This window comes from Suncus etruscus, chromosome 3 (assembly GCF_024139225.1).
Source record: "Suncus etruscus isolate mSunEtr1 chromosome 3, mSunEtr1.pri.cur, whole genome shotgun sequence".
NCBI lineage: Eukaryota > Metazoa > Chordata > Mammalia > Eulipotyphla > Soricidae > Suncus > Suncus etruscus.
In genome coordinates, this window is record NC_064850.1 from 3,994,035 (window position 1) to 4,019,549 (window position 25,515).

Below are 25,515 nucleotides of genomic sequence, written 5' to 3' on the forward strand. Positions count from 1 at the left end.
TTGGCCACATGCAAGGCAAATGCCCTCCCCTCTGTACTCACTTCAGCCTTCAAGTTGAGGTTCTTGTTGAAATTCAGGTTGTTGGGGCCGGGAAGGTGGCGCTAGAGGTAAGGTGTCTGCCTTGCAAGCGCTAGCGTAGGATGGACCACGGTTCGATCCCCCGGTGTCCCATATGGTCCCCCCAAGCCAGGGGCGATTTCTGAGCGCATAGCTAGGAGTAACCCCTGAGCGTCAAACGGCTGTGGCCCAAAAACCAAAAAAAAAAAAAAAAAAAAAAAAGAGATTCAGGTTGTTTTGGAACTGCCTGAAATTAAAGTATTTTGAGTATAGATGCAGAAAAAGATTTTTTGTTTTGTTTTGGGTCACACCCAGCAGCACTCAGGGGTCACTCCTGGCTCTACACTCAGAAATCACTCCTGGCAGGCTGGAGGGACCATATGGGATGCCGGGATTCAAACCACTGTCCTTCTGCATGCAAGGCAAACGCCCTACCTCCATGCTATCTCTCCGGCCCCAGAAAAAGATTTTTTTAAGGCTAATGCTATGCAACATGCTCTCTCCAATTAGTTAATCAAGTTTCTTAGCTTATAAAATTATGTAAATATCTATGGCTTGTTCTCTGAAAAATGATGGGAGAACTTTAGGATATGTTTCATAATTATTTCTGGAAGATCAGCCATAGAATCTCCTAGAACTTTAGTTCGTCTTTTAGACCTTTTTGTTGAATATTTACCAACATAGAAAAAGTTTAGAGACTTGGCTAAAGGGGCCAGGAAGGTGGCGCTAGAGGTAAGGTGTCTGCCTTGCAAATGTAGTGTTGGACGGACTGCGGTTCGATCCCCCGGTGTCCCATATGGTCCCCCCCAAGCCAGTAGTGATTTCTGAACACATAGCCAGGAGTAACCCCTGAGCATCAAATGGGTGTGGCCCAAAAACCAAACCAAAACAAAACAAAAAAAAAAGAGACTTGGCTAAAGTCATTTGTATTTTGTTATATTTGTATCAATTAATTTTATGAGAACTTCTGTATTTGGAGTTGTTGATATTAGCATGCATCACAATTGATAAACTATGAGTAGACGAAGTTAACTATATATTCTTTTCCTTAGGCATAAGGAACTGTGTGTAGCAATAGACTACCACCTTCCTTTCCGTTAGAGAATTGTACACAGAAAAGAGTTATGTTTTGATGTTGTCAATTAAACGAATAGATAGAAAAGCTACCTGATCCCGCTAAAGATATTTAACTTTTCAAAGATCAACTTTCTATACTAGGAAAAGGTAGAAACAAAAAAGAACAAAGAAACAGCTGTTTTCTTCCTATTTTTCCTTCCCATTTCCTTTTCCCATTTTTTGAGGAATAAATTAGGTAGCTTTGGTTTTAGGTTTGGGAGTGGTGTGCAGAATTTTATACTAGTAAATCTCTCTAGAGATTATTTCCTCTACTGTTCCTACATCGTAGATTGTCCTTTTTGCTTTCCTCAAAATTAGCTGTTTCTGTATAATGCTTTGATGCTATAAGATGAAAATTGCTCTAGTAAAGGCTGGACATTTGTGCCTCTGCAATGAATTTTTTGGTTCACTTCATTAAATGTTAGTTCTAGAAGAAATCATGAACAATTCTCATTCTACCTTTTTATCTATAAACAGACTAATTAACCTTAACCATATTCACTCACAGAGCTACTTCAAGAGCAGAGATTTGGGATTAAAGTCTTATTAGCAACCCCCTACCCCCACTCACAGCTATCCCACATTTTTCTCCGGAAATCTTTGAACAATATTTTCTCAAACCATTGTTCTCCTTACTATATAGGTCAAATGCAAACTCGTGAGGACAGAAGCAAATTGTCCAACATCATAATACATAATTGTTTTAATCAGTAGCAATAATAGGAGATGATAATGTTAACAACAAAACACCTCTCAGAGTTTACTCTAGTCAGATATTATTTTTGATATTTTACACATATTCATATACCTGAACAGAAATTTTTATGTTATTATTTTTCCTTCCTTCCTTCCTTCCTTCCTTCCTTCCTTCCTTCCTTCCTTCCTTCCTTCCTTCCTTCCTTCCTTCCTTCCGTCCTTCCTTCCTTCCTTCCTTCCTTCCTTCCTTCCTTCCTTCCCTCCCTCCCTCCCTCCCCTCCCCCTCCCTCCCTCCCTCTTTCTTTCTCCCTCTTTCTTTCTTTCTTTCTTCTTTCTTTTCTTTCTTTCTTTCTTTCTTTCTTTCTTTCTTTCTTTCTTTCTTTCTTTCTTTCTTTCTTTTCTTCTCTTTCTCTTTCTTTTTTCTTTCTTTCTTTTCTTTCTTTCTTTCTTTCTTCTCTTTCTTTCTTTCTTTCTTCTTTCTTTCTTTCTTTCTTTCTTTCTTTTCTTTCTTTCTTTCTTTCTTTCTTTCTTTCTTTCTTTCTTCTTTCTTCTTCTTCTTTTCTTTCTTTCTTCTTTCTTTCTCTCTTCTCTCTCTCTTTCTTTCTTTCTTTCTTTCTTTCTTTCTTTCTTTCTTTCTTTCTTTCTTTCTTTCTTTCTTTCTTTCTCTTTCTTTCTTTCTCTTTTCTTTTCTTCTTTCTTTCTTCTTTCTTTCTTTCTTCTTTCTTTCTTTCTTCTTTCTTTCTTTCTTTCTCTTCTCTTTCTTTCTTTCTTCTCTTTCTTCTTTCTTTCTTTCTTTTCTTCTTTCTTTCTTTCTTTCTTTCTTTCTTTCTTTCTTTCTTTCTTTCTTTCTTTCTTTCTTTCTTTCTTTCTTTCTTTCTTCTTTCTTTCTTTTCACTAAGGATACAGATTATTGTGCCTGGAAATACTCATGAAATGCACTCAATATTTGTATTCATTACGGAATTTGATGACAATTCAAGGGAGGGTACTGTTTTGAGGAGACAGCTGAGAGAGCTCAAGGGAACTGTTGAAGGGTTAGTAGGACCATTGGGAACTACTTAAAGATTGACCTTCTGACTGTTGGTATCATCAGTAGATTTCTGCCAAAGCATATCCTCAAGGTCAATGGCTAGGGAAACTGAGGCAGTGTTTGGTATTTATGTTTACCTGTTGGTGGGCCATTTCCAGCATTCTTCATTATTTTTTTATAGGTATCAACTTTTTTTTTTTTCATTCTGAAAGGCTGCCTTTAAAGAAGAAAATGGCCTTTGTTCTGACCTATAGTTTTGTCATTTAGATTTTTCAAAGCTACCTCAGTTGAAGGCATTTTTGGACAGTTCTTGATATTATGTGTAGTGAGTTATTTCTACACAGACTGGTGGGAATGCGAATTATTCATTGTCATTGCTCAGTAGAAGTCCAGTTTCAGAGCAGTCATTTAGTCACTCTTTTAGAGACCTCCTCCCCTGCAGATTTCTAACAAGCTAGCTGCCTCAGCTCCCCAGAACTTTTATGTCTGTCCCCAACTCAGTAAGATCTCTGGATATAGCTTTGGTTTTCTCTTCTTGCACTACTGCCTGGATTAAGTTGGGGCAATTCTAAAATTCACCTCCCTTAGCTTATTTATGACACAGGCTTTCTCCAAAGATGCACTGCCTTTGTTTTATGCCATGTTCATATTTTTGACAGTCAGAAGCAGTTCACTTTATACACTGAAGTAAGAGTCTGGTATTTTGTATGAAGTTGCAGTTATTAGCACCCCAGGGGAACACAAATGTTCCCTTATTTCTCATGCACACAGACATCACTTTCTTCCTTTCCTTTAAGGAAACAGGAAACTTACTATCAAAAGGAATTGAATTTGAAGGAAGAAGAATAATTACTCATGCCTCTCAATAAATGAGGTGACAAATCAAGTACCTTTCTCATCCTTTACCCATTTTCTCACAGAGCCAGAGAGTGGTTTGAGAAGTCAGGACCTCATACACGAACTAGCTAGCTTTCTGAGGGCGCAGATTTAGTTTATACTTGTGCTGCAGAAATGAATAGGGCACACACACTAGGTCTTTGGGTAAAGGAATTAAAAATGTAAAAATGATCAGCCCACAAAATCGTGAACTTGTGGTATGAGTATGGAGAGGTGATTCTTGACTGCTGCTGAATCATACGCATAAGGAAAAACCAGTTTGACGTGTGTGTGTGTGTGTGTGTGTGTGTGTGTGTGTGTGTGTGTGTTTGATTATCTATGGGCATCTCTCTCTTAGCTGCTTTTCCAGTATGAGCAGGTCCGGCTGTTAGCCTGCATGCTTTTCCACAAAGGGACTGGCTTTTCTCAATTACATCTCACCACTGGGTAAGGTGGGGCAGTGTTTCTAAGAGGAGAAGCTCTGAAGGAGCTGGTTGGCAGGTTAGAAGAACATTTGCTCTGTTGCCTGTGAATTGGAAAGAGAACAGATGAAAGCTGATCAGCTTGGTTGAGTATTTCTGTGGAATGGAGACTGATGCCTAGCAGGTAAATAATGATTTTAGGAGAGGGGCTATAGGGGGCCAGTACAAGGGAAAGGAGATGTTGAAATTGAATAAGCCAGAGCAAAGCATTTTTTTTTTATCATGTTTGCAAGTAAAATAGATGCCTTGAAATGTGAATCCTAGCTTTCTTTGCTTTGTTATTCTGAGGTCTTTTTCCATGTAATACCACTTTTTATTTTGGCATTGATTTTCTTAAGCTTCTTTGGAAGATAATGACCAACATTTGCCTTAATCTTTGGCAGTCAGCTGTTAGGCTTTCATTTGGTGCCCTCTTGTAATTTATACTTTCCATTACTGTATTTGTTTGCTTGTTTAAGGTTAGGTCAGAAGCTAGTGTAACAGGATACACTGTATTATTATTTCAATGACTATAGAATAGGGCTTAGAAAGCAAGAATTGGAGAGTACAAAGAAAATTCATCCCTGTTGGGCCAAATTTCCCAACAAATACTTAAGAAAATGTCTTAATTTTTTTACAGCTCTGTTGTGGCTTCTAGTCTTCTAATAGTGTTTCCAGGGTCATCACCTAGAGAGGGGGTATTTTGAAGATAAACAGAAATACTTTTGTAGGTGTGTGTGTGTGTGTGTGTGTGTGTGTGTGTGTGTGTGTTTGTGTGTGTGTGTTGGACTCTATGGGATTCTGAAATGTAGTATTTTGGCGAACGTGAACAACTTTATATTTTTGTAACAGTGATGAGATGGGATAGCATGGATAGTCTATTTTTAGTAATACTTTGGTAGCTTTCTGTCCACCTTTTCCCCCTCGTCTATACTAATTATGCTCCTAAAGGAAAAAGTCAGTGTTCATATTGATGCTTTACAGTTAAACAGATTGTTTTCATTTTGAGAACTAACAATTGTAGGGTTGGGTGTGGTGAAATGGAAAAGTGTAGAAATGACAGCATCTGTAAAGCTAAGTCTGAGTACAGACTTTTGACAATAGGCTGTGTTCCCAAAGGATAGGAGACATTTAGGGACTCATTGCTGATCTTTTTTTTTTTTTAAATTGTTTTCAAATTAAGATAACACATGGATACAAAAGATATTAAAACTGCCTGGTATGTGGAAGATTAATGAGTGAATTATTTAATTTGTAGAAAGGCTAATTTACAAATTGTAGCACATTTTTTCAGAGAAAATGCTGTTAAAACTCATTAAAAACAAAATACCAGGACAGGAGAGACCAAAATGCAAGTATATTTCCTTTCTTCTCTAGGAGAAAGATATATGGTCATATATGTTTTATTTTCTAGGTGGTACCATTTATTCCTTTTAGTGGTTATATAGTTTTTTGTTATAAAAACTGACCATAAATCATCAATGAGTCCCATTTTGATAGCTCTCTATACTTAGCCACTTGATGACTTTTAGCTATTTAAGAATGTTTCTCAGAGTATATAGTGTTCCAATACTAGCCTCAGTCCAGCTACTCTAAAGTAGGCAAAAATAATAATTTCAGGGGCCAAAGTGATAGCACAGCAGGAAGGGTGTTTGCCTTGTACGAGGCTGACCTGTGTTTAATCCTTGGCATCCCATATGGTCCCCAGAGACTGTCAAGAAGTGATATCTGAATGCAGATCCAGGAGTAACCCCTGGGCGCCACTGGGTATAGCTTCAAATAACTTTTCTTGATATCTCATTTACATTTGCAAGTGAGGCATTCTCATCTCTGGTGTCTAGTCTCGAATTACTCAATAAAGCAATTACTAATGCTATCGAAAATGATAGAGTGGGCACATTGGATAGTCTCAGTTTCCTTTGTACTTCCCTTTTATAACTTTGGGATTACTTTTTCTTTCTATCTTAGATCAAGAGTCTGATAATACATATCTAGTAATTAAAATAAGTAAAGACCTTTCTTCATATGTGTTTGCTTTCTGCATTTTCAGAATTGTTTGCTAAGTTCTTCGAATAACATCTCAAGGCTCTCATGGAGAGATATCAGTAAAGAGAAAACGCACCCTTATTAGTTTCTAATAATTGGTATTTTGGTTATTAGTTTTGTTTCATGATAAGAGATGGTACACATTTACCAAATTCATGAAAAACCTGTGTGTTCCTGGAGCCGGAGTGGTGGTGCAAACGCTTTAGCCTAGGATGGACCTTGGTTAGATCCCCTTGTGTCTCATATGGTCCCCCAAGCCATGAATGATTTCTGAGCACATAACCAGGAGTAACCCCTGAGCATCACTGGATGTGACTGAAAAAAAAAAACAAAAACACAAAAATGGGTGTGTTCTTGGCAGTGTGTGTCAGGTAACAGCTTTCAGAATTTCTCCCCAACTACTATACTATCCTCACGGTCTTTGTGGGATTCTCCACATGAAGGGACTGTGGGGAAAGTTCACAGTCCTGTTAATGAATCTCACTTTGGAAATTAGTTTTATAGCCTGACAAGACACAGTAAAACCTTCACCTCTAGTCTTTAGAGGGTAGGTAGGTACATCTCTCATGAATGGCTACAAAAGTCGGATGGAAGAACAGGACCCACCTGAGATACACAACACCCACACCACGTGGAGGCATTTTTATACCCCTTTTCTGCTTGTCTGCTACCCCTCTACTTGCACCAGCCTGCAGTTCTGACAGCCATCCTTCTCTAGGCCCCTCTTGGAGTTTCCCTTTATTAAATCTGTACGTAAAATTTTTATTAAGGGCAGGGTGCTGCTTTCAATGGAAGCTGCATTCTTCACGATGTGACTCCATTCTCTGCCCTCCTTGTTTCTGGGTGGCTTCTCTGCCTCATCATGAACAAGAGTCATTAGGAACAGCCTGAGCTTAGGTGTGGTACTGGCCTCGCCCTGTGTGAACCCTGCTGAGCATCAGGCATTGGAGGGACTCCCGAGTCAGTAAACGACTCACCACATTGTAATTTTAAACCCTGGAATCACCTGTCCAGAACCTTCTATAACATCTTTTTTTTAGCATTTGTTATGCCAAGTGGTAGCTATGCCTGTCCATATCCAGAGTGATCTTCCTGAGGAAAAGTATAGAGCCTAGTGGCTTCAGCTTGGGTTCCAACAAGGTTTTCTCTCTTGTTAACCAATTACTATCGTGGGGCAGCCAAGCTGCCTTCAGACAGAATATAAAATAATAGGCACATGAGATCATAGAATAATAGGTATATGGCCAAGGGAGCCATGAAGAGAATTCAGTTCAGTGTGGGAATGTCAGAGCCTTTGCGTAAACCAAGCTGGGTATATGATGTGGTAGTCTTTCACAAGCAGTTGGACTGTTGACTAACTATGTTGACTCCTTCAAAACATTCAAGCAAACTTTTTAAAAAAAAAAAAAATCCCTTTTATTTGCGGCCGGAAATCACCAGAATTTCCTACACTTTTCAGAGGAGCTGCTCATGTGTAGAGCCGTTGATACGGTGATGATAATGGCCCTGTAGAGATTAAGCCAAACCAATGCCAGGAATTTGCTCTGCTGATACACACAAGAATGTCGGTGAAAGGAATCTGCTTCATATTTCTACAGAGCAGTAGGTAAATAAGCCTTCTCTCAAATTTTTCCATGTAGTTCTCGTTTCCTTTTGTAATGGCCACTTAAAAACCACCGAAAATTTTAGAGCAGGGCTCTTCAACCTTTTTACCCTAATCGACCTGCACTTGTCTTCCTTTCTGTCCACAGAATGGTAGGGTTTTTGTTTGTTTGTTTGTTTATTTGTTGGGTTTGGGGTCATATCTGGTGGCGCTCAGGAGTTACTCCTGGCTCTGAACTCAGAGATTACTCCTGGCAGGCTCGGGGGACCATATGGGATGCCGGGAATTGAATCCAGGTTTGTCCTGGGTTGACCATGGACAAGGCAAATGCCCTACCACTATACTATCTCTCTGGTTCCAGAATGGTAGTTTTAGCCAAGGTTGTAAACTAGAGGTTTTCGGCCTTTTTTTTTTTTTTTTTTTTACCAGCATACTAGACCAATCCAAAGGCGAGTGGTTGAAGATTTCCATGGAGGACTTTAGGATGTTAGACTCTAGTTTCATAAATCTCTTGAGGGGTTGCATAGTTTTGGGGGCGGGGGGGGGGATCGTCTTTTTTTAATTATTTTTTTTTTTGCTTCTATGTACCACACATGGCAGTGCTCAGGGGTTACTCCTAGCTTTGCATTCAGAATTACTCCTGGCAGGTTTGGGGACAATATGGAATGTCAGGAATCAAACCTGGGTCAACTGCGTGTCAGGCCATTGTCCTTCCCCACCTGTTGTGCTATCACTCTGGCCCCTGAAAAAAAGTCATCTTAAACTAAATCTTTAATTTGATTATCAGTAAAATGCTTTATTTGCATACCTTTTTATGTATCCAAGTGCATATAAAATTTTCTTAGGCTAAAATGGGTCTTAAAAATAATGAAATAGGGCCCGGAGAGCTAGCACAGCGGCGTTTGCCTTGCAAGCAGCCTATCCAGAACCAAAGGTGGTTGGTTCGAATCCTGGTGTCCCATATGGTCCCCTGCCTGCCAGGAGCTATTTCTGAGCAGACAGCCAGGAGTAACCTCTGAGCACCACCGGGTGTGGCCCAAAAACCAAAAAAACAAAAACAAAAAACAAAAAGCTATGGGTCATTAGTGAAAAATGGTTAAGCAACTGCGCTAAAGGATGCAAAAAGACATCACCTCAGCTGACTATAAACTGTTTCTCGCTGGACTAAGGACTTTTCCACACAGAAAAGTTGGTGTGCCTCTGTTATGAAGTCACCAGAGCTGCCTTTTTTAATTTGCCTGGACTTTTTAGAAACTCACACTCAGTTTGGAGCTCCTATGCTGAACTTTTTTTTTTTTTGGTTTTTGGGTCACACCCGGCAGCGCTCAGGGGTTACTCCTGGCTCCATGCTCAGAAATCACCCTTGGCAGGCACAGGGGACCATATGGGATGTCAGGATTTGAACCACCGTCCTTTTGCATGAAAGGCAAATGCCTTACCTTCATGCTATCTCTCCGGCCCAACTATGCTGAACTTTTGTCACATATTCTATTATGGATTTCTTCCACCTGGTCTTGCTTTTATTAATTTTGTTTTGGAAGGTTTTTTCCTCCTAGTTATAACTATAAACCATTGCAACTCATTATCTTACAAAATAACATAGATACAACTTAAATAAAAAAGACAGTGAAATTGAGTATTCAGGAATCCCTGCCTCTTTCCTCCAGTTCTGTGCAAGGCTTCTGTGAATGGCTGAGCGGGACATGTGCTGTTGATCTAGTGCTACCCATGTTACATTTGATCTAGTCAGTAGTTTTATTTCCCTGCTCAAAAACCCAGGCATTTACCAAGAGACGGATGAGGTGTCCGTAAAATTGGATGTTCTCATTAGCAGAGTGAGGCTAATTTTAACTAGGAACTATTGTTCTGTATGGTGTTTCATTTTTTCCTGTTGCAATTGTATTAAGTAATCTTGGCATAAAAGTACCCCGAAGAGCATGAAAAGAGGAAATTAATTATTGAGTTTTCAAACTTTGTTTCTGTAAAATTAAACACAGAAAGCTCTCTAAACAAGTGCTTCCCCCTCCCCGCTGCCCTTTATATTCTGGAATTTTCTCTAGAGACCAATAGACAGCAATCTCAGCTGAGGCTGTGCAAAATAAGTACATCTACACGGCCATAAGATGCCTTGATGATGATTAGTTGTAGTTGTTGTATTTGATAAGGAATAATATCGAAAAGCATTTAGTTTGGGGGCTGGTGAGGATCAGTGATAATATTCATCTTGGGATCCTGTCTTAGGATCTCTCTGGGGAGACTTAATATTACTGTGAGGGTGTTGTCATGAGACCATGCTCCAGAATATCTCCAATTTATCTTCTCTAACTCATATTCAGCTTTGCTTGAACATCTGGAAAACATAGTTGGTCAAATTATGTATATAGATTCAGTTCTATATATATCCATCTTCTCAAATTTGCCAGAATTATCTTCGTTGTGATGGAGTTCAAAAAGTGTCCAAGAATCTATTTCTTCGTCAGCAATATCTTCTGATATCATTTTCATTTTCCAAATGGAGGGCATCAAGGGCTGGTTCCTGATTTGCGAAACTCATGCGTGATCACTGAAGCGAGGAAACATTTTGAGAGACCCACATTTACTTGGAGTTGTGAAGACTCATTCAGGGCTTCTTCAGCTGAAGGTAGACAAGGGACCAGAGCATGCAGAGTACAGGTGACTGGCGGTGTCTTGAGTCTACAAGCATTGTTTTCTGGGGACTATGATATGCTTGAATCACACATCCTTTCTGAAAGATCAGTGAGGTGATTCTGGAAAGCTGTTTTGTTTTTCAAGAACAAAACTTGGTCTCTTGGAAGAGCAAGAGCTTTGATGTGACAAAGCCGGCCATTGAATCGCAGCTTCCTATGTTTGGATAACCTCCCCCTCCACCTTTAATTTGTCATTGTACAATCTGAGTGGATTCCTCCGAGACAGTGAAGATTAGAAACGGGGGGTGGGGCTGGCTGAGGGAATGATCTGCATTTTTTTCAGCTTCATCCCAAACTTGTTTATTGATATAACTCATAGACGAGCAACAGGTCAGTTGGCCCAAGGGCACAGGCCGTCCGTCTGGAAAGGCGATGCTTTCTTTGGTGGGAGCTCCAATGACATTTTTGGTTTGGCTCTTCTCCCAGATGATCGAGACGAGATGTCCTGGTTTCTAGACTGGTTTCTGTCACATGACCAGCCCAGACTTCTGACTCAAGGACTGTGTTATGGCAGCTTAAGGGATTTATGCCTTCAACTTAGGGTCAAAGTATTGAGTCACGACAGAAAAAAATGCTGCCAGGGAAAAGACCTGGAGGTCACATCTTTTGTTCTTTATGTGAGGAGGGGATAGTTTTCTGGGAGGTGCCTGGACGTGTCTTGGAGGAAGATAATTATGTGCTGGTGGTGGTTTGATTTGGCTTGGAAGACTTCATGGACTTCACTCTGGGTTATTTTTTATTTATTTATTTATTTATTTATTTATTTATTTATTTTGTCCCTTATTTTAGGATGAAGTGGGGAAGAAAGGGGTGTTTGATTCTGGCTCAGACTTTGCCCACCACTGCCTGCTCAGAGGCAGAGCGAACACAGGAGAGAAAAAGTGTGTGTGCTCTGCTTCCAGAAAGTGTTGATTGGCTGACAAGGGCTTTCTTAGTTATTGGGATTTTGGTTTGCTCACTGATGTTGGTGTACATGATTTTCCATTTGCATCAGAGAAGCCAGTGGCTCGAGAGAGCTGCCTGCTGGGTGGATTCCTAGGACCCACTCCAAGAAGTGCCCTATTAGAACATCCTTTGGGGACCAAGTGTGGGAAGGGCTGTCCTTCCACTGGACATACTTGCCGAGAAACGCCCTTTCCTTTTCCTGATGGAGAGGATGTTGAAACTTGTGGGGAAAACACTGTTGCCTCCAACGTTTCTCTTACAACCTTTAGACTCTATCCCGTGGTTTTTGTTTAAGCTTCAAATAGTATTTGGCATCTGTTGTGCTTGGGAAATGAAACCAGACATGAGGAATGCGAGAGGAAAGAGAGATGGCCAGAGAAAGAAGCAAAGCCATTTTTTTCCTTTCACATTCTTCTTGATAAGAGAATTTGGGTTCACATCATCAAGTTGTTGAAACCCAAATTGCTTGTCTTGGCCCTTTGGAAAATTGCAAAATCTGAGCTAAACTACCATTTCGAAAACAGTAACAAAGCCATTAAAATTGAGCATTCCCCCAACATTTGTCTTGTAAGTTGCTCTTAAAGTATAAGTGCTTTTTCTCCTCCCTCTTTTTATCTATGTTTGTGACATTTAATTCAGGAACTCCAGAGGCCAAATTTACAAACAAGAACAGCAAGCAAGAACAGCATTTTCTAGTTGAAATGATAATTGGAACACTAACTGTGACATACTGTGTATCTTGATTAAAATAATAGAAAAATGGGGGAACAAAATACATGGTCTACACCACACTTGGAAAGTAAAGACATGTAAAAACTTTCAAGCTTTTGACTGAGTTGGTGACTGGCAGGAACTCCTTGTCTTTCTTTCACGTCCTTCCGCAAACATCTAAACTGTTGTCTCCTATCGCCACGTTGGTTTGGGAAAATCTTGATACCTTCCCCACTGAGCTGAGTAACTGGAATGATCATTTTATAAGATTGTGGCAGAAGTCCCTGATGAGCCTATTAAAATCGTGTACATTTGACGCAAACCTAGTTTGGCATCATGGATCATGGTCTCCCTGTTTCCCCCAAGTCTCGAGCCACATGCGGCTCTTTCCACTTTTCATTTGGCTCTTCTGTGTGAGAGCCGGCGGCCGCTCCAGGAGTCAGGACTCTGCTCCTAGCCTCTGTCAGTGCGCGCCCTGTGTGGCTCTCAAAATAAATTTCAATCGCGGTTTTGGCGAGCTTTGGCTCAGTTGAAAAAAAAGGTTTGCTGACCACTGCCCCAGGTCATAGGTACTAAGAGTGTTTTTTGTGGAAACACAGCTTGCAGTATCATATGTATTGTGCATGGCATTATCAAAAGAATAGTGTTAAGGAAGGTTTTCTTGTGTTCTGTAAGTTCTCCACAAATTTTTTTTATCATCATTAGCATCATCATCATCATCATCATCATCATCATCTATGCTTCCTCAAACTTAGTCTTCATGCTTTGGCCATTCCCACATCCAGAGTCGTGTTTGTTTTATTAAAGAGCAGTACAAATGACTCTGACTTGGAGCTTGGCCACAGATGGATTGAATTTCTTACTCTTTGCTAAGCAAAATGCACCTGCTCCAGAATCTTAAGTAGCTTTTTAATTGCTTCCTTGTGCATGGCCTAGCAATAGTCATCTGTAAAGTTATAGATGGATTGCATTTTGGATGTCCCAGAACTGACTCTCTCCCTTCTGCAACCATGCCAGAAGCTGAGATTAGATGTGTTTTGGTTGAGGGCCCAGCTGTCATGGTGGGATTAGTACTTTTCCTCAGGCAGATCTGATTAAAATGGGGCTAAGAAGTGGAAACAGAGGCCTCTGTTTTCAGTAACTGCTCTCTCCCTCCCTCTTTACTGGGCAGAAGGATCTACTTTAGCTTCACATCAAGTCTTCCCTGGGCTGTGATTAGGGAAATCTGTTGGTTTTCTGCATCTGTATCTCTAGCACTTATCCCACCATTGGGCCTATCGAGGGGGTTCAGATATGATAGCAGAGTAAGTGAACACATCTTTGGCAAAGTGTTCCCAGAATGTAAGGAATGTAAAAAATTCTAACAGCACATCTATTTCCAATGGAGCTTGCTCGAAGGCGAGTAGAAAAACCAAGTCACCACTGGTGGGGCCAGCAACTCCTCACTTTTGGGAAATTGCAAATTCCACAGAGACAAAGTCCAGTTGTGAGTCTACTGTCAGTTTTAGAAAACCTTAACAAGTGGCTAAGGGGTACACAGCCAGACATGGCCTTCGAATGTTTCGGCACTTGTGAAACACAGAGCGACAGGCAACTGTGGAAGAACACCCAGACACACATCTCGAGGTGCCGAATCGAGACCATCTGTTCATTTAAGCATTTATCTTTTTGCATTCTGCACACATTTATTGAGAATATACTGTCGCTGGGGACTGAATGAAACGTGGTCCCTGTTTTCAATATCTTAGAGTCTAGTAGGCAAAAATAGACATGATTTAAAAAGAATATCAACAAAAGGACTCTATTATGTGGCTTGAAGTTTACCTAGTTCACCATATTCATCTTGTTTTAGACAAATGCTTATTGGGTAATGATTATATGGCATATGCCTGTGCTAGATTCTTTAGAAAGAGGGATGAAAAAAGTGAAAGGATATGCCCTCAGGGAGTGTGTTTTGTCAGAGGCAGGGGGAAAAAAACCCAAACTAAAAAAATGACTGATTCTGGCTGGTGTGAGAGGAAGGCAAGATGGGAGGAAAGGAAAACAGTGGTCTCGGTAGTGGTGGGAGTGAATGCTATCTTAGAGGGCATGATCAGGGAGGGGCATTTAGGCTGAGACCTGAAAGGTAAATGGGACCCTACATTCAAAGTCTCAGGAACAAAAGATTCCAGACAGGACTATGTGCAGAAGCCCAGAACGGTGGCACTTTTGAGTCATGGAGAGAAGTCCAGAATGACTACAGCACAGTGAATAATGGAAGTGTTAAGAAACAACAGGCTAGAGTGGGCAGGGGCTCAAACCCCGGGGTCTCATCCTCCAGAGTGAGAAGTCTGGAGTTTATTCTCACCACATCATAAATCTGATCCTGTCACTCACTTCTGCAGTGTCTCCTGGATACAGTCCAACTTTCTTCATGGACCACCAGACCATCCATGGCCTGGCTCTTGTCTGCTTTAATTTCTACCTTCATCCCCCACAGCCTGAACACTCCTGCTCTCTTGTCTAAAGTCATCAGAGCGGGACACTTCTGACCTAAGTTCCTGCAGGGTTTGCAATTTCTCTGCTACCTCCCAAGATCCTGTGATACGGTTTCTTTGTTTGAGTTATCATGGTGGAGGCTTAATGTAGACAGGCCCGAAAGATTTACAGTCTAACCCTTCACAGAAAAGATTTGCCAACCCCTTGACTAAGGAACCAAGTGGCAGGGAGGAAGAGTTATGAAACTATTTCCGTCATTGGAATGGAAGAAGAGGGGAGACTGAACTAAGGTCATGGCCTTGAGGTTGGAAAGGTTGCAGGCTGGATATCTATCAGTCAGATTATACAGGCAGGTGTGACCTTTGCTCAGAGTCCCTGCTGTCCTCCCAACCAAATTGGCTTTCTTCAAAACAGCCTCTACTTCACCACCAAATCAAATCTCTCTCAATTGCTTTCTTCCAAATTGCCACCCCCCCACTCTCTCCCAAATCTCATACGTCTCACTTGCCCTATGGGGATGAATGGATAGAGTGGTGGGGATGAAAGTGCATACTGAAATCATATCCAGAGCAAATAGAGGAGTCACATCTTAGGGAAGTACTAGATTAGTACTGGGATCTGCCTCGAACCCAGTACCTACTGCAGCTGGCAGTCTCTACCCTGACTTTTGTTTCCTGTTTTCGTCTTTATGTAAGCCTTGAATAATAAAGCTCCTAATTTGGATATATAAACTTAGCTGGACATATTAAAATCTTGCCATCATCTGATTTTAAGAGCTGGGTTTGTTTAATGGAGAACCATAGAGAAGCCAACATAAAAAAATGTTATCTTTGCCTTTGCTGAGGCTTTTAAACACAAATCACCCATCAAAGACAACGTTTTGGTCTTTAATAAGATGATTTCAAAGATGTTCTTCAGTGTAATAGGTTCTATTTTCATTCCCCATCTCAAAAACTAGCCAAGAACATCATATTCTTATTCTTCTGTTTATGGAAATGTTGGCATTTCTTATGATTTAAAAAATGCTTTGGGCTGATTTTCAGCTACGGTTGATTCCTTTGCAACCCTCTTCAGTAAGACCAGAATGCAGTATAAGTTGGGGTTAAGTTCAACAACTCCTAGAACGCAAAGTCAAACAGTTGTTCTAGTTGTTTCTTAGTACTTGGCATGGGCAAGGTGCTTTGAGACACAAGCTATAGGGATGGTTTTTCAGTGGGGAAAGAAAGATCCAGACCAGAAATTACTCTTAATTGTTGGCTGCATTGTTGGAGTGGGTGGGTCATGGTCACAAAACCCAAAGGGATCCCAGACCACATTCTGCAGGTAATGTAGTCATCTGTTAGGTTATACCTTATTTTACCTAAAACAAAGGTCATCCCTGGTTCCTTTGTATGTTTGTTTACAATTTGGATTTACCTCCAAACAGAAATGGTCTTACTTGTAAATCTGGGTGGGACTGGCTTAGGATAGCCTGTGATATCTGTTCTTACACTGTCCTTACTGTTTCACCCAGGGGTGGACTGTGTATTGAATAAAAATGACAGTTCTGGGGCCAGAGCGGTGGCACCGCTGTAGGGCTTTTGCCTTGCACGTGGCTGACCTAGGATGGACCTCAGTTTGATCCCCGGCACCCCATACGGCCCCCTGAGCCAGGAGTGATTTTTGAGTGCATAGCCAGGAGTAACCCCCTGAGTATCACCGGTGTGGCCTGAAAACCAAACAAAAACAAAAACAAAAATGGCAGTGCTGGCAGGCAGTTGGTGGAGATCCGAGGTAGAAAACTGCCAGACTACATGTGTTTCACCCTCAGCCTGGTTTGGATTATTTCCTGCCACGACCCTGCTTTAGACTAGTTCATCTGGGGTTGGAGATACAACATGTGTGGTGATTTTACAGTCGACCAGGAATGAATGGATGTGAACTTGGCGGCTGAATATTTCATAAGGCCCTCCAGGAGCAGTTCTTTGTGTTTGTACCCAGGTCTTTCGGTAGACTCAACACCGCTTTCCTTCTCTCAAATGCACAGGTGCTCACCATATTTTTCATACCGTAAGACACCCCCCTCCCTCCAATGCATGCATCTTACGGAGCTAAAGCTTGAGTGCAAGGGGAGGAGAGCATCTAAAAACTAGGTGCGCCCTATGGTCAGGTGCTTTTTATAGAGCAAAAAAATATGGTAGTTCCATTGACACAACAGGGATTGATTCCCAGTCTGTTTTCATTTAATCACGTAACAAAAGGTGACCCAGTGGTCTGTGGTTCCTGTCACATATAATAAATATATAGTTATATTTTACTGGAATAAACTATATGTTAAAAAGTCAACAAAGATTGAGATTAAGCAGAGAAAAATGCTCACTGGAATGTGACTCTGCTGAGATATTTTACAAGAACAGGTTGGAAAAAAAACACCACAGATTTTTGAGAAGTTAGGATGTAATTTGGGTATGTTTCGTAGGAACATTTTCACATACACATTCTCCCCTCTGTACTTTTTTTTCTTTTTAATCACTGTTTTATTGTGACAGTATATGCCTTCAATGTAAAAGCAGCATGAAAAGAATAAGGTTTGTTTTTGTTTATAAAGTATTCCATATGTGAATTCAATTGTTGCTTACATTTGGCGTATTGTTCTTTTTTACCTGCTTTTATACGAAATGAGACATTGTATATCTTTATACATCGGTATATGTATGCCACTAAGTGCAAAGGACTGTTCTGTGGTCTTTCATTTATCTCTGCTGTCGTCAACTATGGGTCAGATTTGTAACTTAAAAATCATTTGTTTTAGGGGGTGCAGTGATAGTATAGTGGTAGGGCATTTGCTTTGCATGCCTGGGTTTAATCCCCAGTATCCCATATGCTCTGCCAGGAGTCACTTTTGAACACAGAGCCAGGAGTAACTCTAAAGTGCCATTCACTTTTTTTTTGTGGCCCAAAAACCCAGAATAGAAAAAGTTTTGTTTTAAAATGTATTTCTTGGGGCCGGAGAGATAGCATTGGAGGTAAAAGGAAAAACAGAGCATGTGATCAGTAGTCCCTAATATTGGAGTCTTTTGTATCGAGCGACACGATTGAGTACTGTTTCCTCAGTAGTTGGTCTAGGAAACATTTAACACGTGAAGTGAAGTGAATGCGTCCATTGCTTCATTTAACTCCATACCATCTTACATTTGTTCTTTCTGTTACCTATAGGTTGTTGACTTTGCCCTCAATATGGGGTTAGGGAGCTCTTTCTTGAATTGGTCTTTAAAATTGTTTTAAATGAAAATTTTGTGTACTTGGGTACAACGCTCATGGAAGGCAGAAACTCCGTCACAAAGTAATATCCTCAAGCCCCGCAAAAAACTCCTTGATCCGTTCTTACATGTTTAATCATTTCATATCTTCCTTTTTTTTTCTTTCAGACTTTAGTCACTCCAAGGAATAGAGACACAGTCAGCCATGGCCCCAAGGAAGAGAGGCGGACGGGGGATTTCATTCATCTTTTGCTGTTTCCGAAATAATGATCACCCAGAAATTACTTACCGGCTACGGAACGATAGCAGTTTTGCTCTGCAGACCATGGAACCAGCATTGCCCATGCCCCCTGTGGAGGAACTGGATGTCATGTTTAGTGAACTTGTGGTGAGTCTCCGACTTTCATTTTGACGTGCTGGAGAGCTTCGAGACAGTGGGGAAAGGCTGGTGCAGGCTAATGGGTTCGATTAGCTATGGACTTGCCTTTCTTCAGTGCCATGACTCTCCTGTGCACCCTCACCATAAGCACTGAGCCTGTGGAAAAGGAGGAAAAGAAAGGGGGTAGTAAATCAAAGTGTTTCACTGGAGCTTTACATTGATGCTTTGGTGCTTTACATTAGGCCTTTGGCTCTGTAATTGTCCTGGTCCTTAATTTGTCCTTTCTTTCCCGTTTGAACCTCATTTGCTACCTGTATGCAGTCAATAATTTCCTCATTTTGCTTTGCACCTCCTGGGATTTTTCTCTGCTTCCATGACTGCCTGTCCCCATTTCAAGTGCTTAGTATGAATGTCTTTTAAAACTTACTCATGCTGCCCCTCCTGTCCTTGGTCCTTTGATGAAAGACATCATTACTTAAGTATAGGATAATTGTTTTGCCTAATGACAGGATTGGAATAATAACTGTTGTGGGAAATGTTTTATAGACACTATCATGCTTTAGGCCCCACTATACTGAAATGAGAAGGATCTTGAGAACAGGACCGACTCATCAAGAGATGTAAGTGGTCTTGGAGTAGGATTTCTTTACAGTGTATGGATGTATGTTGCCTATATATGTTCCATAGAGCATGGCATGATTTAAAGGATGCTCACTGGGGCCCTTGGGTCAAACTCATTGCTTGACTTAATTATCTGAATAAGTATGATAGGACTTAACTGAACCTGTTTTCTGAAGAATAACAACAGAGCAAAAATGGTATATATTCAGTTTTTTTAATATTCTTGATTTTATATGCTGTTTATTTAGTTTTTGGCTTTTGGGCCACACCCAGCGGTACTCAGGGGTTACTCCTGGCTCTGTGCTCAGAAATCTCCCCAACAGGCTCAGGGGACCATATGGATGCCAGGGATCAAACCCGGGCTCTGTCCCAGGTCAGTCACGTGCAAGGCAAGCACCCCTACCACTGTGCTATCACTTCGGCCCCCTATATGCTGTTTCATTAAGAATATACATAGTAGGAATGGCTCAATGCTGGGGCCATGTTAGCTATACAGCAGATATTGCATTAGTATCCTATCCTCCCTTGATCACCCAGGGCCATTTTGTATTCATATTAGTTCTAATTTGATTGCTTTCATCATTCAACAGATACTAGAATTTGCTATTATTTTGAATAATGCTTAAGACCAAGAAAGTTCTGTTAGGTAGGTCATGTCACTGTGCTGCTGACACTACCCCTACTAATCCCACACACACAACAGACTCTGAACTCAGGGAGTCACTCCAATTTGTCCATACCAAAGTTTATCAGAAGCTTATTTTTTTTTTGTTTTGTTTTGTTGTGTTGTGTTTTGGCCACACCTGGTGACGCTCAAGGGTTACTCCTGGCTATGCGCTCAGAAATCGCCCCTGGCTTGGGGGACCATATGGGACACCTGGGGATCGAACCTAGGTCTATCCTAGGCTATCACACATATGCCCTGTGCCACCTCTCGGGCCCCAGAAGCTTATCTTTTAAAGTAAGTTAGTCTGAAGCCAGCATTTGAGTTCTGGTCTCCTGCGTGGCTTAACACACTCCTGTTACCAATAGAAATTGAATTAGAAAAATTGTCAACAACTTTATAAGGTTGAATAATTTTAGTGTTTGAGGAATCTGCCTCTTCATATTAGCACACAGAACTATACTCTAGATATTGATGAGAAGGCTTCAAATCAAAACTGAAAACTGCTCTCAAAGAGCTTACTGTCTCAGTAGCAAAAGGGGACAGATACTGAAGGGACCATTCCATGAAAAGAAGAGGCAGCACTCACCATTCTATAGATCATACATAAAGGTGATATGGAATCGATGACTTGAGGAGGTGGGGAGCAAAGATGACATAACATGTTGAATCAAGTGGGTGAGAAGAAGGAACTGATGGAGGAGAGGGTCAGCTTTAATGTCTTTCTCAGTCATTCTAGGCTAGTGTATCACATGACCGCAAATTTTAAGTACCGTATTTTCCGGCATATAAGACGACTGGGCGTATAAGACGACCCCCTAATTTTGCAGTTAAAACGTAGGTTTAGGCCTCTATTTGCTGTATCAGCAAATATTGTACTGCAACTGTATGTACCACAGTGAGCCAATCACAACAAGCAAAGTTTCAAAGGTTCTACTGTAATAGACTTCCTCTCTGACTCTGGCTAATCTGAGCAGGCTTTTAACAGTGTAGATTCGGGTCTAAAACATTGTTTAGTTTGCATGCATAAAAAGCCTACTTGGATTGGCTGAGTTAGAGAGGCGGTCCGAGCAGCCTTGCAGTGATTGGTGCAGGATCGAGTTGGAAAATTCGTTTTGTGGCAATATTCAGACAATTTTCATTTAGCAGCATATTAAACATTTTTCGGGATATACTCGGCATATAAGACGACCCCGATTTTTGGTTGACTTTTTTTGTTTCAAAAGTCGTCTTATATGCCGGAAAATACGGTAGTTATAGCAGTGTCTTATCCCTTACCGATGCTGCATTTCCACTGTAGGTCAGCTGTTGTTGCTGTCTTGCTATCTTCAAGACTAAGACTTAGATTTGGTTGCAGGAGAAAACCTGCTAGCAAGCTCCAAACTTATGTTTAGAAATGACACCAGTCACTCTGCCCACATTTCTTAGGCCTGTGCAGATCACACAGCTACTCTTGAGTTTTGAACTGGCACCGTATGTCAGTGGCTAAACTTGAGGTCACCGGAGTGGGTGGAGGATGCCTAATTCTCTCCTAGGGAGGGGTGGTGAATCATCTGTCATGATGGCAATCAAGGACAGTAGTGATGCTTTGATGGGTTTGGTTTTCTATCTCACTTCAAGAATTTTAAAACCCAAGCGAGGAGGAGACATAATATTGCTGATAAAAGAAGCTTTTCACAGTGGTAGTAAAACTGGTAGCAGGGCTGGTAACCTCAAAGCTTTTCTATCCAGTGGCCTTTCAGTGGTCGTCTGCCAGTCTCCTAAAATGAGGCCAAAGCCAAATCCTGTGTGGTGGCTGCTCCATGTACATCTTGAAGACAGTTTATTGTTCTGTATTCATCAGGGAGAAAATTCCACTCTGCCTCACTGATGTCTTTATTCTGTGTGAAAATTGCCTACAGCTGTTAGTTGTTAAAAAGCTAATGCCAAACCAGAGTCTTAAGCCAAAACCATTGGAAAACAAATTATCCTGAGGTTTGTATGTGTCCTGGTGAGTGATGGATGGATTTATGTCTACTCCTGACTTAAGGGACATTGACCACAAATCCATCCAACTGCCAAGGATGTCTTAGGGCAAGGGAGATGAGCCCTGAGCCACTGGAACCCTCTGCCCTAGATCCTTGAGAGTAGTTGTTGCTGTGAATCTCTCTGCCCATGCTCAGGAGGAAAAAACTATGTGTGGAAGGTAGAGGGTATGTGGGTTCTGTAGTCGTAGTCCTGGTATAAGTTCCTTTAAGGTGGTATCTGTTGAAATTTTAGTTCAATTTCTTGTCTATTAAAAAAAAGATAATCCCATTTCTGATGGGATTGCCCTGAAGATCATAGAAGAGGACTCCCCCACCCTCACACCCCCAAGGTTGGCTCCTAGTATAGGTTTTTTCATCCCTACAATCCTAGTGAATCACTAGAGACCCCAGGGTTTTCCTTTTCTTGAAAGCTAACCTGCCTGCTGTTCCTAAGCAGATGTTCAACCCAGCTTGCTGCCATCTTGCCTCTAGACCTGTTGGAAAGCAGGCCTTTTGAGCCTTTGTGAGCTACTCCTTTCTGTGTCATCTGATGAGTCACTTGTTTAATGGACTAAAAGTGATACCCAATAGGTTGCTTATTCTCAAAAAGAAAGCAAACCTGCATGGGAGGGCATCCCTTGGCATCTGTCAAGAAGGTTATTAGTAATGGGGCTGGAGCGGTGGCTCAATGGTAGGGCATTTGCCTTGCATGCAGCTGACCATGGTTCAATCCCTCTGTGTCCCATATGGTTCCCTAAGCCAGAAACCGTTTCTGAGCACAGAGCCAGGAGTAACTCCTGAGTGTCACTGGGTGTGACCCAAGCCCCCCCTCCCCCCACAAATAAAAAAGAAGGTTATTAGTATTTATCCAGCTTCTGGTTGTAGTGGATTTGGGGAGTTCCCTGACCCCATACCCTAGCTTGTATTTTTTATGACTGCTAAATTGAAATAGAATTCATATTACATGCAATACCCATTTAAAAAATGTAAATAGCTTTATTTAGTAAAATGAAAGGAGAGAGAAGAAGGAAAATCATAAAATAAAAAATAAATTATATGCCCCAATTTGGAATGAGGGTAATTCTTATATGTAATATATTTAGCTCACCCATGTAAAATATACAATTCAGGGGTCAGGAAAATAGCTCAAATGGGGTGCAGCACATATTTTGCATGTAGGCCTTTTGAATTCATTCCACATGGTTCCCTAAATACTGTTGTGTGTAATCTTTGTGCAAAGAGTTAGGAGTAAGTCCTGAACACCGCTGGATGTTACCTCCAAATTAAAAATAAATTACTTTTTTGGGGGAGTGTACACCATCTACACTTGGGGTTACTCCTGGCTCTACGCTCAGAAATTACTCCTGACTGGCTTGGGGGACCATATGGGAGGCCGAGAATTGAACCTGAGTCAAGCAAATTTCCTACCCTCTGCTATTTTTCTGCCCCCATAAATGAACACTTTCAATTAGTACAATATCTGTTAACAGTATTTTATGACTTTCAGGCATCAGTCTTTTTTCTTTTGCAGATTTATTGCCCCTCCTCCCCACCCCAGTTTTCTTTTGCTGTGTTCTCTGCCTCCTTCACAAGTCAAGAACATCTGAGCTCTAATGTAGCTCCCTTGAAGTAAGATTTAGTTAACGTTTGTTTTTGTTTTTTGGTTTTTGGGCCACACCCGGCGGTGCTCAGGGGTCACTCCTGGCTGTCTGCTCAGAAATAGCTCCTGGCAGGCACAGGGGACTATATGGGACACCGGGATTCGAACCAACCACCTTTGGTCCTGGATCGGCTGCTTGCAAGGCAAACGCCGCTGTGCTATCTCTCCGGGCCCCGTTTGTTGTTTATTTAAAGAACTTTTTTTACAGGGATTTTAAAGGACTCAGAGTCCTGAGGACCTGTAATCTAGGACCAAGTAATTTAAAGAATTTTTTTCAAAGAAAACTTTGTCCATCTCAATGTTAGGAATAGGGGAGATTTTCTATAGAATAAATAGAAGAATGTGTCATTAACCTACTCATCAATTATTTTGTAATCTGTGTGTATGTGTCTGTCTGTCTGTCTATATCTATACTTGTATCTACTCTGTGCTAGGACCTTGCTAGAGGTGATCAAACCCTGCATGTCTTTGTGGGATTTCAGGGTGAATTGAAGAAACATGCAATCAAACAGTCTTAACCTGTTCAACCCATGTGGGTAAGGGCTATGAGTGGGACTGTGGAAGCAGTCCATTTAGATAGGGAAGAACTTTTACTCCCCATTTTTAAAAGCACTTTACAGTCACAGGTTTTATTTTGTTTTGTTTTGTTTTGTTGTTTTTTTTTCTATCAATCTCAGCTCCTGTATCTGCAAGTGACATTTCAGTTCTAGGAGCCAGCTCTTTGGAATAACAAAAGCTCAAAGCCCTCTTCCCATTTCTCTTTCTCTGCAAATCAACCTGCTTTCATGAAATACATTCTGTGGCCCTTAATGGTATACAATTACCAGGACTACAATTCCCTGGGGGATTCTGCCTTTGCCAAGCTATCCTGGTTATTGATACATACATGATCAATTCATCATTGAATCTCAGAAGCCCATTTGTTGATAGTTGAAAGTTGAGTTTTTTTTTCTTCAATTTATCATTTGTGATTGAAAAAGGGAAGTAGTTTGATTCACCTTTGTTTGATTCCTCAGTTAATTTCAAACAAGCTGAAGGAGAATGATATGATATGTAGGCCCAGGTACCTAACTTAGGAAGTTAAGTAGCATGTGGAAGGATCTTGGAAGTTTCCTGGATAAAATTACATTTAATATAAGTAAGACCAAAAAAAAAAAAAAAAAAAAAGGCAGGAATTATCCAGTAACAGCAAAAGGCAAGGGGTTGAGAAAGAAAGTGTGAAATGTTTATGGAATTGAGAGTTTAGTATAGACTGGGCATGAAATTTAAGGCTGGGGTTTCTGAAAAGTGAGCCTAGAAAAGGGATGGAAATATTTATTTTGATTAAATTATATACTTTAGATGCTTATTTGAACCAGGGGAAAGTACCTCAGCTTTCTTATAGGTTTTCTCAGTGAGCCAACTATACCAAAGTGTGTTAAATTGGTTTGCTATCTGGTTACATTTAAAAATAACATTGTTCTTTACAGTTCTTTGTGAGGGGCTGGGTGAGTTTAACAAATGGTGTCCTGTTTCCCAGGGTAGCTTCTGATTGCTTTCCTCTGACTCTGATTGTTGGCATTCCTCTTACAATGGGCACCTTTTCTGCTCCTTAGATTTTAAAGCAAAAAGGAGAAAGACAGGGAAGATGACTCAAGTGGTGGAACACATTTCTACCTTTTTTTTTTTTGAGACCCAGAATTCAGTTCCTGGTACCACCTGGACAAAATAATGGTATTACTCTATTGGCCAATGAGTACCTCCAGGTTCCAGTCTGGCCATCTAGGTGTAGGTTAGGCCTCTACCACCAGCCAAGCAGCATTGAGAGTAGTGCCTTTTTTTTTTTTTTTTTTGGTGGTTTTTGGGTCACACCCGGCAGTGCTCAGGGGTTATTCTTCGCTTCGGGCTCAGAAAGTGCTCCTGGCAGGCACGGGGGACCATATGGGACGCCGGGATTCAAACCGATGACCTCCTGTATGAAAGGCAAATGCCTTACCTCCATGCTATCTCTCCGGCCCCGAGAGTAGTGCCTATTTTTAAAATAGTAATAAAACAGGGACTGGATTGATAGCACAGCGGTAGGGTGCTTGTCTTTCATGCACCAATCCTGTACAGACCCCGGTTCCATTCCCCATGTCCCATATGGTCCCCTGAGCCTGCCAGGAGCAACCCCTGAGCACTGTTGGGTGTGACCACACCCCCCTCCAAATACTAATAAAACAGTAAAATGAGAACATTTC

The 25,515-nt window shown here is 41.1% G+C and overlaps 1 protein-coding gene across 1 annotated transcript in view; it reads left to right on the top strand.

Moving 5' to 3' along the window:
* DAAM1 (dishevelled associated activator of morphogenesis 1) overlaps positions 1-25,515 on the top strand; it is a 188,237-nt gene that overhangs the window by 52,905 nt on the left and 109,817 nt on the right. Inside the window, exon 3 of the mRNA XM_049770535.1 lies at positions 18,135-18,354. Within this exon, the coding sequence (XP_049626492.1) occupies positions 18,172-18,354 (183 nt within the window). The 5' untranslated portion in view covers positions 18,135-18,171. The remainder of the gene's footprint in view (positions 1-18,134; positions 18,355-25,515) is intronic.